The sequence below is a fragment of the Wyeomyia smithii genome, chromosome 3 (assembly GCF_029784165.1).
Source record: "Wyeomyia smithii strain HCP4-BCI-WySm-NY-G18 chromosome 3, ASM2978416v1, whole genome shotgun sequence".
Lineage (NCBI taxonomy): Eukaryota > Metazoa > Arthropoda > Insecta > Diptera > Culicidae > Wyeomyia > Wyeomyia smithii.
Genome location: NC_073696.1, coordinates 70,843,981 through 70,862,189, shown reverse-complemented (window position 1 = coordinate 70,862,189; position 18,209 = coordinate 70,843,981). Strand labels below are relative to the sequence as shown.

Genomic DNA, 18,209 nt, shown 5'->3' with positions numbered 1-18,209 from the left:
CGCTACCAGAAATTCAAGAATTATGAGATATGAAGCATGCCCAGGTAATTACCATAACTTCAGCACGAAAACGTGGCTATAACTATTTCTGTACTTGATCTCGTACAAAGTTAACGGTGAGTTTAAAACCACTCCGGAACCACTACAGGTCAGTCGTTGTAAGATTATTTCGAAAACCGACTTAGAGTTGCTGTTGAAGTTTGCATAAAGCTAACACCAAATTATGTTTTTTATTTTTAGCCAAAAAATTCTTGAAAACCAAGCGCTACGAAACAACCAACGAAGGAAACAATTAAAAACACTAACACTCTGCAGTGGGAATATTTTGCTTTATTTCATTCTTCCTAAACAGTTCAGACCAATGATGCTACATTAAGTGAAAGATTTGCCGTTCTTCGTGATCGCCCGCCGCTTACGCATACTTATTGTCGGGGTCGTACTTGGCTCTCAACGATTTCCACTGTTCCGGGCGATTCTCCATCAGATTGTTGATCACTTTGGTACTCGTTTCGCGCTGCTTCTCGCTGCATTTGGCACATTTGTTCTCCAACGCTTCCGGCAGCACCCGCTTCAGTTCGTTGCCCTCTGGTGTGCAGACACCCTCATCCATTAGGCATTTGTAATAGTTGTTGAATAGACGGTCCGAACGCAGAATCTCTTCCACGTCGATGTTGTCGTACTTGGTGGTGTACTGGGAATCCTGGGCAGCGACCATCGCCAGCAGAGCCAGAGCAATAACAACGACGAACTTCATGTTGATTGTTTAGAGTTTTGGAACAACGGGAGCACTATCGAACACTGAAAGATCTACTTTACTGGGATGTCCGTCCTGAACTGTACTATGCTTTTGGAAACGATTCGTCCAGTTTATATACAGTAACAAAATCTATCGATTGTTTTTTTTTTTTCGTTGATGAACAGTCTAGCCATATATTTTGGCCATCTCATCGCTGCAAGGTAATTTGATCAATTATGGAGCTGGTCTGACAATGACGTGCTTCAGTTGCGCACCGGTATTTCCGCATCGTGAGATGACGTTGGCAATGGAGAGCGACGGGTAACGCTGCATACAGGCTAAGTGCATTGACCAGTAAAACAATACTCATCATTTGATGAGTCTTTTTTGGTACTTTACGGAGTAGTGGTTCTTAGAATAGGGTCGATTACGAGCTAATTGGTTTGACGGGTGTGCAGTAATCGATCAACGTACATGTATGATTCATAACGGAAAAAAACCGCTCCTAGTTCACGGACGTGCAATATAATTATTTTAATTATTCACGGGATTTTTTACAGTAGGTTAGGAAGGACAGTCAGATTGAATTCAAAATTCGTTCTTTGCTTTGTTTTGCTTTTACCATTAGAACCAAAAGCACTATGCTAACAAACTCGTAACTATTCATATACACTAGTGTGGTTCTGTCTAACAGTGTAGTAGCAAGTGCAAAGCTTTCAACGAAACCATGTAGACTTGTCCGTTCGAGTTGCTGGTTTTCGGTTTCGATCTACTTCAACGATAGCTGTGCTATGGTTAGTCGTCACTTGTTTGCTTTCCTGAAACTTTATAACCAGATTTCGTTTTTACTATAGCTGGCGTGGTGATTGGGATCTAATTGATTTAATCAGTGTGTTGTGTTTTGAGTATTAGCTGAATTGATTTTCCAACAATAAAACTGTTTACACTAGAATGGGGTTGGGACGATATCGATAAAACCGATAATATCGATATTATCGTGTGAATTTTATCGGTACGATATTTGATATGTACTTTTACAAGAATATCGATTATCGATAATACATATTGGACAAATTGGAAACCCTGCCATTCATCTGTCAAAAATTTTCACTGACGAAAGTATAAACCGCGCGTTTTAAAATGTCAGAAGTGTGGAACTATTTTATTAAAACTAACACAACTTTTGCAGAATGTAAAATCTGCCACACAAACGTTCCTCGTAGAGGTAATACAACTAATTTAATAGTTCATTTACAAAAACATCCAAACAAGGAAAAAGCACTCGAATGTGCTGTAAAAAAAAAGTGATAGTTTGCATCTTCCTAGTTCGAGCAACACTAAAACATTGGATGATATTTTTAGGGAATCCGAGTTATGGACAGGTAATGAGCTTGTTTGATTTTGTAAGACTGATATTACTTATCTAAACCACAATTTTAGATCAGGGTTCAAAAACTAAAGCGATAGACAATGCCATTGCTTTCATGGTCGTAAAGAACTACCAACCAGTTTCAGTAGTAGAAGATGAAGGTTTTATCAACTTGCTGAAAATTGTTGCTCCGCGATACCGAATTCCTCAACGAAAACTTATTACTAAAATCATTGACAAAAAATACTGCAAACTTGTTGATATCGCAAAAAAGGTTCTAGAAACATCAAACGTCACGCTTACCGCAGACATATGGACAGATAGTCATACAACACGTAGCTATTTAGGAATGACCTGCCACTTTTTCAACAGTTCAATCATTGCGAATCTTCAAACCATCGATCTTGGAGTGTATCCTCTATACGAGAGGCATCAGAGTTTCTATATATCATCATGTTTTGAAGAGATTATCAAACAGTGGAGCATTTCGAAAGATCAGGTGAGCTTCGTTGTTACAGATCATGCTGCGAATATGGTGAAAGCAGTTGTTGACACTTTTACCGCAAATAAGCAAATTGGATGTGCTGCACACGCTGTTAATCTTGTTGCAAAGAAGGCTATTGATCACACAGAGAACCTTGCTGATTTGTTAGAAAAGGTAAAGAAGATTGTCGGCTTCTTCAGACGTTCAACATCTGCCAGTGACAGTTTGCAAAAAGCTCAAATAGAGAACGGACAAACGCCATTAAAAATTTGCTCATTTGTACCCACCAGATGGAACTCGGAGTCCTTGATGATCAAACGGTTTGTAAGTCTTTATAGTCACATTGAAACTGTGATGAAAAATCAGGATCGTATAGAGGAAATGGTTTCACAAAAGGACAAACACATTTTAGAAGAAGTAATGGAGATTTTGGAGCCTTTAAATGAAGTGACTGAAGATCTGAGTGGTGAAAAATATTCGACGCTTAGCCGGGTGATACCAATAATTAATTGCTTAACGAGAGCAATCGAACAAATAAACCCGAAAACCATGCCATGAGTACGCTGCTAGATCCAAGATTCAAAGATTTACACTTTAAGAATATGCAGGAGATCGAATTAGCGAAGCATGAGATAATCAAACTCGTTATACCAGATTCAGACGCAAGCTGTGATTCAGATGAAGATTATGAAGGTGTTGATGAGGCTCCTACAAAGATGTTTAAAAAAAAATTGCGTATGGAGCCATCACGAGGGTATGGTGGAGAGATATGAAAACCGAAACATATTTCTGAGAAAACCGGCCGCCGTGACGAAGGAACTCGACATATATCTGGGTAGTGGAATAGAACAGGTAGACTCGAACATTTTCCGATACTGGGAGGAGAAGAAGAACGCGTTTCCTCTGATTTATAAAGCGGCAATGCAATTGCTTCCTATGTTGTCAACATCAGTTCCTTCTGAACGTTTGTTCTCGAAAGCGGGTTGTACACTGAAAATATATTTCAGTTTATTCCGCGAAAACGTATGTTTTATAAACAAATCCTTTTGTTGTTTTCTGCAACGAAACCAATGCGTAATAAATATGAAGATACTTTCGTCAGAACTGTCAAAACTGTTACAGATTTATATTCGTATACGTAACGAAAGGTTTTAAAAATAAACGCAATCAATCGTACAAACAAAGGCTGCGTAATGTAAATAGTACGAAAAATTAGTAAGCTCACGCAAGTAATTCGTACAAAGAACGCCGCATTATGTAAATAGTACGAAAAACTAATAAGTTTACGCAAATAATTCGTACACAGAACGCTGCCTAATGTAAATAGTACGAAAAATTAGTAAGCTCACGCAATAATGTATACATTATACGAAATCAAAAATAAAAGAGAAAGAGAGAGCTTGATTGATCATCACCGGTTTGCCACAACGCGATTCTAGTTCTATCGATTGCGAGAGAGCGACGTCGCGCGCCTTCCCAACTTAACCCCAGAGACGTACAAATGTTCATGAAAGTTATTTCAATACGAAACCTGAGCGAAGGGTATATGTGTCGCGGCGGTTCTATCGATGCGAGAGTGATGTTTGTTCCAGAAGCGTAGAAATGTTCTCTACCTCATCGTGGGAAAGCAACGGATTCGGGCCAAGTGAAGGAGTGGAACTCACGACCATCTGCTTATCAAAGCGGACTCTGTAACCATGTGGCTACCAGCTCTGTTTATACGAAATCAAAAATAACAGAACACCTTCAAGTAATTATTCGTTGTTATCCACGTTCATACGAAAGTACATTCGTGAATTGGACAAATTATGCGTAAGTTGCAGTTCTATTCGAAAGCTTACAATACGAGTGTTCTATAAAATCAACAAAAGTACTGTACACTCTACGAAATCCATGTTTACGAAATGTGCGTGAGTGGAATAACAATGAGTATTTTATATGAAGGTACTTTCGTCAGAACTGTCAAAATGGTTGCAGATCTCTATTCGTATACGTAACGAAAGGTTCAAGAAATGAACGCAATCAATCGTACAAAGAAACGCTGCATAATGTAAATAGTACGAAAAATTAGTAAGCTTACGAAATAACATGTACATTATACGAAATCAAAAATAACAGAACACAAAAATTTCGTTCAAGTAAATACTCGTGCTTCTGTTTTTTTTGCTCGTTTTTTTTTTTTTTTTAAACTCTAATATTTATTTAGGCCCAACCGCAAAGCATAACGGGGCCGAATATCTTTTGGAGTAGGGAAAAGCCAGCTTGAGTAGAGCCTGTATCCCGACTGCTCCTCCTCAAACAGGCATAAAAACCCTCTCATCTTTTCTCTTTTATAAATACAATTTAAAAATACATATCATTTAGACCTACGGCTAACAATAACAATAATAAATAAAGTTCTTCTCTGTATGAGTAAATATCAATTCTTAATACTATTCGTTAAGGTGTGATGGTTCCTTATATCTTTAGAAATCAAAACTTATATCTATGTTTGGTGGATCATGTCTCTCAGAAAGAAGCGATGATTCTTGTGTCTCTAAAAAGATCAATAAAAGAAAAAAAAGGAACAGAATTAGTGTGAAACTTTTTGATGGAGGTTGTGTTGGAAAAATAAGAAGAAGAAGCAAGGAGATAATCAAATTCGATACTTGATATCTCTTAAAAAGTCATAAATAGGTATTACAAGCTCTGGGTTGCGGCTAGCAAGCGCATCCCGTACTTGCATTGTAAATGTCACTTTCTGTTTTCGGAGAGAATCAATAAGCTTGGTCCTTGCTCTGTGGTACTTAGGGCATACGAAGACTATATGATCTATATCTTCGTACCCTCCACATTCGCACAGATTACTATCGACTAAGTTTATTCGATAAAGGTGTGCGTTTGCAACATAGTGATTGGACATTAGGCGCGAAATAACTCGAATGAAATCTCGAGTTAAATCTAACCCTTTGAACCAAGCTTTTGTAGACACTTTGGGCGAAATCGAGTGCATCCATCGCCCAAGATCGTCTTTATCCCATTTTTCCTGCCAGTTTGCCAGGGCCAGTTGTCGAGGCAGGTGAAAATACTCGGTATAGATGATCGGTCTATCAAATATATCTCCTTCTATGGCACCCCTTTTCGCTAATAAATCAGCTTCTTCATTGCCTGGGATTGAGCAATGAGAGGGGACCCACACAAAGCAGATAATGAAAGACCGATCAACCAGCACTTCTAATATCCGTCTAATTTCCGGAAGGAAATAGGACGGGTGCTTGACCGGTTTAATCGATCGGAGAGCTTCGATAGAACTGAGGCTGTCCGAGAAGATGAAATAATTGCCTGGTGTCTTGAGCTCGATAATTCGCAGCGAATTGTGTATGGCAGCTAATTCAGCTACATATATGGAGCAAGGCTGTGCCAGTTTGCGGGATATGTGATGATCTGTGTTAAAAACGCCATATCCGGATTGTCCATCCATCACAGATCCGTCCGTGAAAAAGGAGTTCTGTACTGGGAGGTGGCCGAATTTTGCCGAAAATATTGATGGCACAACTGTTGGTTTAAGGTGTTCGGGAATTCCATGGATTTCTTGTTTCATCGTCAAATCAAATACAACAGAAGAATTGTTGAGCGATGTTGAAATCTCACGGGATGGAGCAACAACCGAAGGGTTTATCTCCATGGTCATGAACCGCTGGTATACTGACATACAGGGTTTCTGAACAACTTCCAAACACCTCTCATAGTTCTCGATTATCATTGGGTTTGCTATCTCCGATCTGATGAGGAAACGAAGAGCCAACTCGAATAGCCTCTCTTTGAGTGGTAGTACTCCCGCAATGACCTCTAGGGACATGGTATGTGTCGATTGCATGCAGCCTAGAGCGATACGCAAACAACGGTATTGTATCCTCTCTAGCTTCAGCATGTGTGAAGCTGCGACTCCTCTGAAGCATATGCTGCCGTATTCTATTACGGGGAGAATAGTGGTTTGGTAGAGTCGTATTAAATCCTCTGGATGCGCTCCCCATGATGTTCCTGTTACCATCCGAAGAAAATTAATTCTCGGTTGGCATCTGTGCTTCAGGTAATTGGCATGTTTTTCCCATGTGCACTTAGAGTCATACCATACTCCTAGATACTTGAAGCTAGGTGACTGAGTGATGGGTATTCCGGACAGAACTAGCCCGAAGCGAGGTGGTGGTCGCTTTTTTGAAAAGACTACCATCTCCGTTTTTTCAAGCGAGAATTCGATTCCAAGACAACTGGCCCAACCGGTCAGATTATCTAGCGTATTTTGCAGGCTGTTTTTCATGTCTACAGCTAGAGTCGCCGTGACTGATACAACGCAGTCGTCAGCTAACTGGCGCATTGTACAGCCGTCCGTCAAGCATGTGTCGATGTCACTGATGTAGAAGTTGTACAACAGCGGACTCAGACAAGAGCCTTGGGGGAGACCCATGTAGCTTGTTCGTGTTATTGTTGAAGAACCGTGGTTGAAAAGTAAATGCTTTTCAGACAGCAGGTTGATCAAAAAGTTTGTTAATATAGGGGAGAATCCTCTCTGATGCAGTTTCTCGGAAAGAATTTCGATTGAAACTGAATCAAATGCGCCTGTGATATCCAGGAAAACCGAGGTCATTTGTTGTTTGCTGCCAAGAGCCATTTCCGCTTCTGTGGCTAGCAATGCCAGGCAATCGTTAGGGCCCTTGCCCCTACGGAAGCCGAACTGGGTCTCTGATAGTTGGTTAGTTGTTTCTGCCCAGTTGTCAAGTCTACGCAGGATCATTTTTTCAAGCAATTTGCGTATGCATGAGAGCATCGCAATCGGCCTGTACGAGCGGTGATCTGCGGCAGGTTTGTCTGGCTTTTTGATTGCGATAATCTTAACCTGTCTCCAAGCTTCCGGAATCATATTGTTCCTGATAAGCTTATTAAACAGTTTAAGAAATCGTAGCTTGGCCGAGTCCGGCAGGTTTTTCATCAAATTAAATTTGATCCTGTCCGGTCCTGGAGCCTTGTTCTTGCAAGACGCGAGGGCAATTGAAAACTCCAACATGGTAAATTCTGATTCTTCAATAGCTGTTGTATCGCTAAATTTTTGCTGTGATGGGACAGCGTCTGGGCATACCTTTTTCGCGAAATCATAGATCCAACGTTCAGAGTATTCATTAGCCTCATTACTGTCCGACCTATTGCGCATTTTTCGAGCCGTATTCCAGAGATAGCTCATAGAAGCATCTCTGGGTAACGAGCTTATGAAATTTTGCCAGTATGATCTTTTTTTCAGTTTGTGTAGCTTAGACTGTTTTATTTCCAGCTCCCTAAACTGATCATAAAGCTCAATTGAACCACCATCCCTGAATGCTATGTATGATGCTTTTAGAGCTTTTTTTATCTCGGTGCATTCTTTGTCCCACCATTGCTTGTTGGGACGAATTTTCAACTTGTTCTCAGGGGCAGGTCTCTTCTGAGATTGCAACGCGCTATCTAGCACTAATGTTGCAAGGAAGTTGTATTCGTCGGATGAAGAAAGCTCATCCGTTGTTTCGAGACCCTGGGATATTGTGTTCGAGAATTTTTCCCAATCAATATTCCGGGTAAGATCATACTCTACTTCGACTGTGGTAGCAGAATGGAGCCTGCTCTTAATCGAAATACTGATTGGCAAATGGTCGCTACCGTGGGGATCTTGAATAATCTCCCATTTGCAGTCCAAAGCCATTGAGGAGGAACACATCGACAAGTCTAATGTGCTCTCTCGTATTGGAGGCCTTGCAATTCTCGTAGCTAACCCAGGTATGTTCAATAAGGTCATATCGAAGTCATCGAGAAAGCTTTCAATAAGAACAGCGCGGCTATCATCCCTGGGTGCGCCCCACGCCGTACCGTGAGAATTGAAATCTCCCAGGATGAGGCGTGGAGACGGAAGCAGTTCCGTTATTTGTGACAGCTGCAACCGGTTAATAACCGCTCTAGGCGGAATGTAGACTGATGCGACAGTGAGGCCCTCCCCAGCAATTGTTATATGGCAAGCAACAATTTCTATTGCATCAATTGCTGGGAGAGGAATTCGGAAGAATGGGTAGCATTTTTTGATACCAAGGAGCACTCCGCCATAAGAGTTTCCTCGGTCTAAACGGATGACATTGAAGTCTTGAACGGCAAGTGTCGTATCAGTTGACAACCATGTTTCAGATAGCGCGAAAATATCGCATTTGCTATCGTGAAGCAGGAGTTTAAATTTATCTAATTTGGGGATCAAGCTTCTACAGTTCCATTGTATGATCCTTGTTGTCGATTCGTCACTTCGGCTGTCTGATTTAGACATCGAAGGATACGAACGCGAGGAGGGGCCATTTGGTGCTTAATTGCTTACCCAACATGCAAATTGTTGGAAGCCAAGCCGAAATCATACTCTTGAGGGAATCAGATAGACCAAAAGTGGTAAATATCCATTCAACGATCATTTTGAATGAGATACGTCCATCAGTGGTCGGTATTTCAGATTCCGATGTCTGTTTTTTGGCGGAAGCAGATTGTTTTCCTGGTAGTTTGGGAAACTCTTTATCGAAATTGTTACCCTCAGGATTAAGCTTGAATCCTGGAGGTGACGGCTTAGCAATATTTTGCTTGGAAGGTGGACCACTTGGGGTATCTATATGTGTTTTCTTCTGCTCCTTTCTAGGAAGCTTGGGGGAAGATACGCTTGGTCGTTTACGCACGGCTCCACTTGACGGAAGAGGTTGATATACCTCTTCATCATCATTGGGATCGTCATGTTCCAAGCTGGAATATGGGTTTTCCTGTTGCTGTAAGGCAGTCTTAAGCATCTGTGCAAATGACTGCTTACAGCGTTGTTTTGTCGATTTTTTTAACGCTTCTGAGCGTTGTTTATATTTTGGACACGCCTCGACTTCATGTGGATCACCACCACAAAGACAGCATTTTGTCTCTTGATCGCCGCAAGCGTGGTTAATCTCGGAGATTTCACCACACTTGGAGCATTTAGGTTTCTTGTTGCAGTAGGTCTTCGTGTGCCCTAACTGCAAACAATTCGTACACGTCATGACTTTTGGAAAGAAAAGTCTCACGGGTAGTCGAAGCTTGTGGAGCTCGACAAAATCCGGGAGTACTTTTCCCTCAAAAGTCACTCTAAACGAGTCATTTGGGGAATAATTGCCCGTATTATCCTTCGAATACATTCTCCTGCATTCGAGGATTTTTATTTCAGGAAGGGATGGATTTTAAAAGCATCCAATACCTTTCACAACATCCTCTTCGGTGAGGTCAGCCTCGGTTATAACACCCTCTATTTCAACTACGCGTGCCGGTATATAAACGCGGTACTCGATATTGAAATTTGGATCCTGGACGACAGCATTTGCTTGTCGGGGATCCGAGAATGTTGCCTTGAGTCTATCCGCTTTGACCTTGTAGACCTCGGTCAAGCTCGAGTACTTTTCCTTTAGAGTTTTGCATATCTGTAAAACTCTGAGAGGCTTGTTTTTGGATCGGAAATACACGACCCAACGTAGACCAGGTTGGTTAACCTGATACATTTTAACCCGAGTTGACTCATCTTTACTCGATGGGATAACCGGGGCAGTTTTACGGGGTCTTTTACGCTTTTTAACGACATCGAAAAAAGCGTTATTTTCATTATTCGGGATGTCAGAAAAATCCATCCCGGGCTCGTCACCTTCTGAGCAAGATGAGATGTCCGGTGGAATAGGCAATCCACCTACCGCCATAGCGGTTGTGAACTATATGCCGCTACTAATTAATATATGGAATATATTGAAATACTTATATATTTAAAGCTAAAGAGTATGACTATATATAAATAGGAGAGGAAATACGAAATCGAAATATATCTGCATGTATATATGGAAATAAAAAGTTTAAAAAAAAATCACAGGAAGGTTGTATGCAAAGCCACGACCGCAAGGTTGAAGTAGAATACTTTTACAAGAAAGATAACCCGGCTGCTTGCGTGTCAGTCATTTTTTCTAGTAAATAAACGTTGACCGTTCATTGGCAGTATTGTAATTTCTTTTTGTTTGATATTTTGAATGAAGTTCATTGAATATTTTTAAATTTTGTGCAAATGAGAAGTTGAAGTGCTGCCGAATTGTAATATGCACATTTAATACGACATCATTAAACAGGAACGGAAAAAAGGCTACGGTTGTGCAGAACGCGAATGCCGGCGCGATGCGATTCGCCTTACCGTGGTGAAATGTACAGCTCTTTCTAAGGCGAAGTAGAGCTATACATTTCAACACATTTCGTCTTGCCGAATCGCATCGCGCCGTTGTTTGCGTTCTGCATGACCGTAGCCAAACACTAAGCGACGCAAACACGTAATAATAGTCAGAGTAAGTATGTAGATGAAGATAATTAACTTTGGATTATAGCGCAAAACGAGAAAATATTAACTCTTCAAATATTCATTTGTGTTCTTCAAATTTCAGTTGTTCGATTTAATATCCGATGAAATGTCTGTTTATTATCTGATGAAGCTCTTATATAGGCCAAATGATGCATTCCCAATTTACTAGGACCGTAACTCTGCCGACCGTGCTTGGGAAAGCGCGGTATAACGACCAATCAGAGGTCGAATTTTGTGTTTTGACAAGGCTTAAGAATTTTCAATAGTACAATAGTTCGAATGATAAAATTGCAATTTCATGCATTTGGTAGGAATCTTAGAAGATTTTCTAATCGATTGCTGCAAAAACGAAGGAAATCCATCGAAAACTAACCGATTTATTAGCATTTGAAATTGGACATATTTCTCACTTTTTTCAGTTTTAGATTTTCATTTCACATCCCTATGTAGCCGAACTTCCTGAGAGAAGTATTCTACTTCAAAAAGTATGGTGCGGTTCAAAATCGGTTGCTAATTACAACCTTTGAGCTGCCCTAACATTGGGGGAATTAAGATACACGGACAACATGCACTGTGGAAGCTATTTCACATTCAGTAAATTAAACGGGTGCGACAAATTTAAATTGCTAGGATGCAACACAGAATGCTTGCTTGCGTTGACAAAAATTATTAACTTTCAATGACTTGTTTATTTGCCTTCAAAAAGGCATTTTGATTTCCGAAACTGGATTTCCTGATGGCAATCATCATGCTGCCCCAACACGGGGGGAATAATGGCTGTCTGGCGACACACGCTGAGAAAAACCGCGCTGCTCCTGAGACGTGGTGACCAACCACAGGGCTAGTGCTGCTGCTGAGGAAGGACGACTGCTGTTGTCGCTGTCTGATGCTACGCTATGCCACAGTTGTGGCCGCTATACGCTGGCCTATCCACAGCCAAGCCACAGTTGTGGCCGCTTCCGCTATCGATGGTACCCACTGCTGCTAAGGGAGGACTGCTGTCGTCGCTGTTCAGAACTGTTATGAGCGGCTTGGACTAAAACAGGCTCTTATATAGGGATGAAAATAGGAATGAATTATTTCACGTACGTGGTGGAATGATATAGCGATCATTTGATAAGCTCCACCTCTTTTTTCAGTTTCTAAAGTTTTTCCTCAGTTTCGTAGCACGGATGCACAAAAATGATTTCTTGTCGAGCCGGACCGATAGCACTCTCATTGAAGCAACAAAATAACATGTTTTGTGTCGTGTTGTGCAGCTTGGTTGAAGAAAATGTTCCCGTCCCCGTGTCGCATGTAAGCAGATTATTGCGTTCAGTAGACAGTATAGAGATAGTGTATCCAGCGAATAAACACCGATGGTGCTCTCACACACGCAACGGTTTTAACCCGTATCTTATTGCGGTTTGTAACATCAAGCGATTTCGTTTGCTCGCTGTTGCGTGTTGCATCATGTTGCAACTTGGCAGCTGGGAGATGACGAAATTCTGTTTATGCTGATTGATTGAATCGACTTCATATTAGCTCTGCATAGTCGGACTAACTGCTTTTGTGAAGGCGTACTAACAGGGAAATTTATTATTCAATGTCGGTTATGCTGATCGCAGCCTTTGCGCTGCCCCTACAGTGGGGGGTTTACTAAATAAAGTGAAAGTAAAAATTAGACAACTACAACAGAATTTGATTGCATCCCGCACAGAATGTCTGCTTGTGTTGATGCCAGAAAATTATTAACCTTCAATTATTTTTTATTTGCCTTGAAAAAAGCATGGTGTGGTTCAAAACCGGTTGCTAATTACAACCTTTGAGCTGCCCTAACATTGGGGGAAATAAGATACACGGACAACATGCACTGTGGAAGCTATTTCACATTCAGTAAATTAAACGGGTGCGACAAATTTAAATTGCTAGGATGCAACACAGAATGCTTGCTTGCGTTGACAAAAATTATTAACTTTCAATGACTTGTTTATTTGCCTTCAAAAAGGCATTTTGATTTCCGAAACTGGATTTCCTGATGGCAATCATTATGCTGCCCCAACACGGGGGGAATAATGGCTGTCTGGCGACACACGCTGAGAAAAACCGCGCTGCTCCTGAGACGTGGTGACCAACCACAGGGCTAGTGCTGCTGCTGAGGAAGGACGACTGCTGTTGTCGCTGTCTGATGCTACGCTATGCCACAGTTGTGGCCGCTATACGCTGGCCTATCCACAGCCAAGCCACAGTTGTGGCCGCTTCCGCTATCGATGGTACCCACTGCTGCTAAGGGAGGACTGCTGTCGTCGCTGTTCAGAACTGTTATAAGCGGCTTGGACTAAAACAGGCTCTTATATAGGGATGAAAATAGGAATGAATTATTTCACGTACGTGGTGGAATGATATAGCGATCATTTGATAAGCTCCACCTCTTTTTTCAGTTTCTAAAGTTTTTCCTCAGTTTCGTAGCACGGATGCACAAAAATGATTTCTTGTCGAGCCGGACCGATAGCACTCTCATTGAAGCAACAAAATAACATGTTTTGTGTCGTGTTGTGCAGCTTGGTTGAAGAAAATGTTCCCGTCCCCGTGTCGCATGTAAGCAGATTATTGCGTTCAGTAGACAGTATAGAGATAGTGTATCCAGCGAATAAACACCGATGGTGCTCTCACACACGCAACGGTTTTAACCCGTATCTTATTGCGGCTTGTAACATCAAGCGATTTCGTTTGCTCGCTGTTGCGTGTTGCATCATGTTGCAACTTGGCAGCTGGGAGATGACGAAATTCTGTTTATGCTGATTGATTGAATCGACTTCATATTAGCTCTGCATAGTCGGACTAACTGCTTTTGTGAAGGCGTACTAACAGGGAAATTTATTATTCAATGTCGGTTATGCTGATCGCAGCCTTTGCGCTGCCCCTACAGTGGGGGGTTTACTAAATAAAGTGAAAGTAAAAATTAGACAACTACAACAGAATTTGATTGCATCCCGCACAGAATGTCTGCTTGTGTTGATGCCAGAAAATTATTAACCTTCAATTATTTTTTATTTGCCTTGAAAAAAGCATGGTGTGGTTCAAAATCGGTTGCTAATTACAACCTTTGAGCTGCCCTAACATTGGGGGAAATAAGATACACGGACAACATGCACTGTGGAAGCTATTTCACATTCAGTAAATTAAACGGGTGCGACAAATTTAAATTGCTGGGATGCAACACAGAATGCTTGCTTGCGTTGACAAAAATTATTAACTTTCAATGACTTGTTTATTTGCCTTCAAAAAGGCATTTTGATTTCCGAAACTGGATTTCCTGATGGCAATCATTATGCTGCCCCAACACGGGGGGAATAATGGCTGTCTGGCGACACACGCTGAGAAAAACCGCGCTGCTCCTGAGACGTGGTGACCAACCACAGGGCTAGTGCTGCTGCTGAGGAAGGACGACTGCTGTTGTCGCTGTCTGATGCTACGCTATGCCACAGTTGTGGCAGCTATACGCTGGCCTATCCACAGCCAAGCCACAGTTGTGGCCGCTTCCGCTATCGATGGTACCCACTGCTGCTAAGGGAGGACTGCTGTCGTCGCTGTTCAGAACTATTATGAGCGGCTCCGGCTGAAACAGGCTCTTATATAGGCCAAATAGCATGTTTTCAATTGCAAGGTATATGATTCTGTCGACCGTGCTTGGGAAGCAAGCATATAACGACCAATCAGGGGTCGAAATTTTCGTTTTGACAAGGCTTGACTATTTTCAATAGTACAATAGTGTGAATAATAAAATTACAATTATCTTATTTTGGGAAGAATCTTAGAAGATTTTCCAATCTATTGCTGCAAGAACGAAGGAAATCCATCGAATACTAATCGGTTTATTAGCATTTGAAATTGGACATATTTTTCACTTTTTTCGGTTTTAGATTTTCATTTCACATCCCTATGTAGCCGAACTTCCTGAGAGAAGTATTCTACTTCAAAAAAATATATATATATATATATAAAGGTTGTGTCACTTATCTTTATATGTATGTGAATCAGCAGCACTGCTTGCGCTGTCTCTTCAACTGCAGAGCGGCGACGCCGTACGCTTTCCTCCCGTCAGGGTTCCACAGCACACGCGCCAACTAACCACTACCACAGCTCCGTACTCCTCTGCTGCGGGAATCGACCTACGCTGATGCTGGACCAGCACGACACCTTTCAGCACTCGCGCTAAAACAAGCACGACTCACCACCTTCACACGCGCACGCAGCAATCGCGCCGCTTAGCACCACTACCACTGGCGCTGTTCGGCAGTCGGGGCTCCCCCACCAATAACGACGCGTATTCGCACGCCACACAACACCAACGCTAGAAAGAAGCGAGATATTAATTTCGGTAATTCACAGTGCACTCAAGAAAAACGACTTTCCTGCTCGGCTGCCGAAAAGACTATCTTTTTTGCTCGTTGTTATCTACGTTCGTATGAAAGTACATTCGTGAATTGTACAAATTATGCGTAAAGTTGCAATTCTATTCGATAACTTGCAGTACGAATGTTCTATAGATCCAGCAAAAGTGCTGTACAATCTACGAATTTCATGTTTACGAAATGTGCGTGCAGAGAATAACGAAAAAATATTTTCAGTGTATTCTATGTGACTTAAGGAGCCGTATTGATCCTGAAAGAGTTAACCGAATCACTTTTTTGCATAACGTTAATGTAAATGACTTCACGTTTAATTAAACAAACCTATGTTACTGCTTAATAAGATTTAAAACTATGTTATCTTTTACGGAAAAAATATGAACGGGCTACTCATACAAATGCCTTCTTTCAATATCGTTTCGATATCGATTTTTTTTAATCCGATATCGTCCCAATACCGATATTCTACTAAAAAAAATTTCGCGATAACGATAAAATAGTGTATGGCACATCACTACACTAGAACAATCCATGTCGAATCAATAGAGAGGTGCTTTGGCAAAAAGAGTTAGTGAAGAGTATTATTTTTACAGTCACGACTTGAGCATCGGTTTTAATATCTGAGCCTGGAATAGTTTTTCAGAAAATGTTATTTTTTGCATTTCCAATTAGTATGACTTTTCATGCCTTGTACATTTTCAAATACTGCAAGGTAGCCCTAGAGGTTGTACAAATTTGTGATCTAGTTACAAACGTTAGAGAGTTCGCAGACAGTATCAATTCGTTTGTTCAACAACTCACGTATTTATTTAGCATTGGGAACTAGAGGGTTGATATACGTATATTATTCGGTAAATTAAAATACTACAAGGTATACAGCCCTAGGGTTGCATGAAATGGTGACGTGGGACTAAATACTGTAATTAGGAGATTTTTTGTTACAAAATATACAGAGCCCGCAGACAGAATCAAGGTGATTGCTCAGCGACTGTACGTATTTTTATTTTCAGCCTCCCCTGGAAATCAATTTTTTGAAATATATTCAGCAGCACTCGAAAGAATATCGTATATATTTGGCGATATTAGTATTAGTCTGCAGCATTTTTTTTTTGTGCAAACAACATGTATTTGACAAGACACAAGCATATCATTCTTGTTGAAAAAGCACCAAGAACTTCTCGTAATGCGTCAAAGTCAGAATTAACTCTATATCGTCGAAAAATCTAATAATACTTACGTTATTTAAATAAATGGTTTTGCCTTATTTAACTTTGATTAAATCAAATCTATAATATGGTTCTTACTTTCAAAATAATATAGACGCCCTAACGAAGGTTCATTAATTGGCAAACATAGAAGGTATGTCTAACAAAATTATTAAGTTCCAGCAAAAAACCATAACAATCAACAAATCCATTTTCGTTTTTTGCTTGACAATTTTTTTCATTTACCTACAACTACATTCGCTGTATTACGGAGACTGCTAATATACATACGTTCATTATGGTAAAGCTTTGAATAATAATATATCATCTGACCATTTTGAAATGTAAAAGGAGATTTTAATGAATCTTAGTAAATAAACCAAAAATTCACAAGCATTCGCAGGCTCTTACTCTTCTAGAAATGTTTATATGTGGAATTTACTCTTTCGATACTATCCGGTCACGATTATTTAGTGAATATGGAAGATAAAATTGAATAAATATCCGTTACAAAATTTACAATTCTTGTTGAATAGTTAATGGTAATCATATTTATGAGATAAACTTTCAATCACCATCAACAGCAGCATTGCAGTTTTTCCTCGATTGCACACGAATAGAAATGTACGAACAAAAGTGTACCACTGCAATATGAATAGTACCACTACAGTACGAATAGGAGTGTACCGCTGAAATGTACGAATAGAAGAGTACCGCTGCAATCATAGACGACGAGAAACCTGCGGTTCTTTACTCCACTGGTACTGTTGCTTTTACCGGCACGTTTTCTTTCAAGACATCAGTTTTTATGAGGTTTTGAAAGCATGTCTAGAAATTGTTAAAGAATTGAGATTGTTTTAAACTTTACGGAAAACTTTCACCTTCGAGACATCATTTGAGTCTAAGCTCATATAAATTGACCTATTGGGACGGGGAGATTCTGTCAATTTTTATACCGATATTGATCCAGAGAATATCACGGGGAACGGATGGTGTCCATTCACGTCGTCTGTGCTAAAGATGCTCGCATGTAATTGGTTCATTGTTCGCGTCAGTTTCCCTGTAACATTTTATCAATTTTTGCCGTTGAGCAGTGAATTAATAATGATAACTAGCGTTTTATAAAATTGTTACACATTTTATCTATCCAACAACATATTGGTTATTGCTATCCATCATGTGGTTATGCTGTTACTAACGTTTGAAATCTGGCGCAACATTTGCCAGTTTCATTTCCAATTTTACAGAATGCATCCTAGTATAGTAAACAAAGACGTAGTCCCACGTCAAAAAGAAAAATATCTAACAATGTTGGAATGTGAAAACAAATTCGAATAAATCTTTGTAAATGGACAATAATTCACCATAAATTTGTATTTTAATAAATTGGCTCTATTGATATGATGCCGGTTACGATTATTTAGAGAACATCGATGATAAAATGAAATAAAAATAACTTATAACTTTTTTTTGTTAGGGAAATAGAATTACGTTGTACATTGATGTGAACTTTTGTAATATATCCCAGTCAATTGCTATACGTGTTCCCTTGCAAAATACAATGACCACTATTGTTGAGTGATCAGGTACCTGCACCGACACGCTCCCAGTCAGGTGAAATATGGTTTATGAAGATTCAAAGACCAA

At 40.3% G+C, this 18,209-nt stretch overlaps 2 protein-coding genes across 2 annotated transcripts in view; one reads left to right on the top strand and one right to left on the bottom strand.

Moving 5' to 3' along the window:
* Positions 1-18,209, top strand: part of LOC129730209 (uncharacterized) — a 74,205-nt gene that overhangs the window by 19,070 nt on the left and 36,926 nt on the right. The window lies entirely within an intron of this gene.
* Positions 311-865, bottom strand: LOC129730210 (ejaculatory bulb-specific protein 3-like). The gene has a single exon (XM_055689361.1). The coding sequence runs from the start codon at positions 752-754 to the stop codon at positions 413-415; it is 342 nt and encodes a 113-aa protein (XP_055545336.1). The 5' UTR covers positions 755-865; the 3' UTR covers positions 311-412.

Bases quoted from the DNA above. Each gene is read 5' to 3' on its own strand.
- LOC129730210 (XM_055689361.1), bottom strand. From the start codon at position 754: ATGAAGTTCGTCGTTGTTATTGCTCTGGCTCTGCTGGCGATGGTCGCT.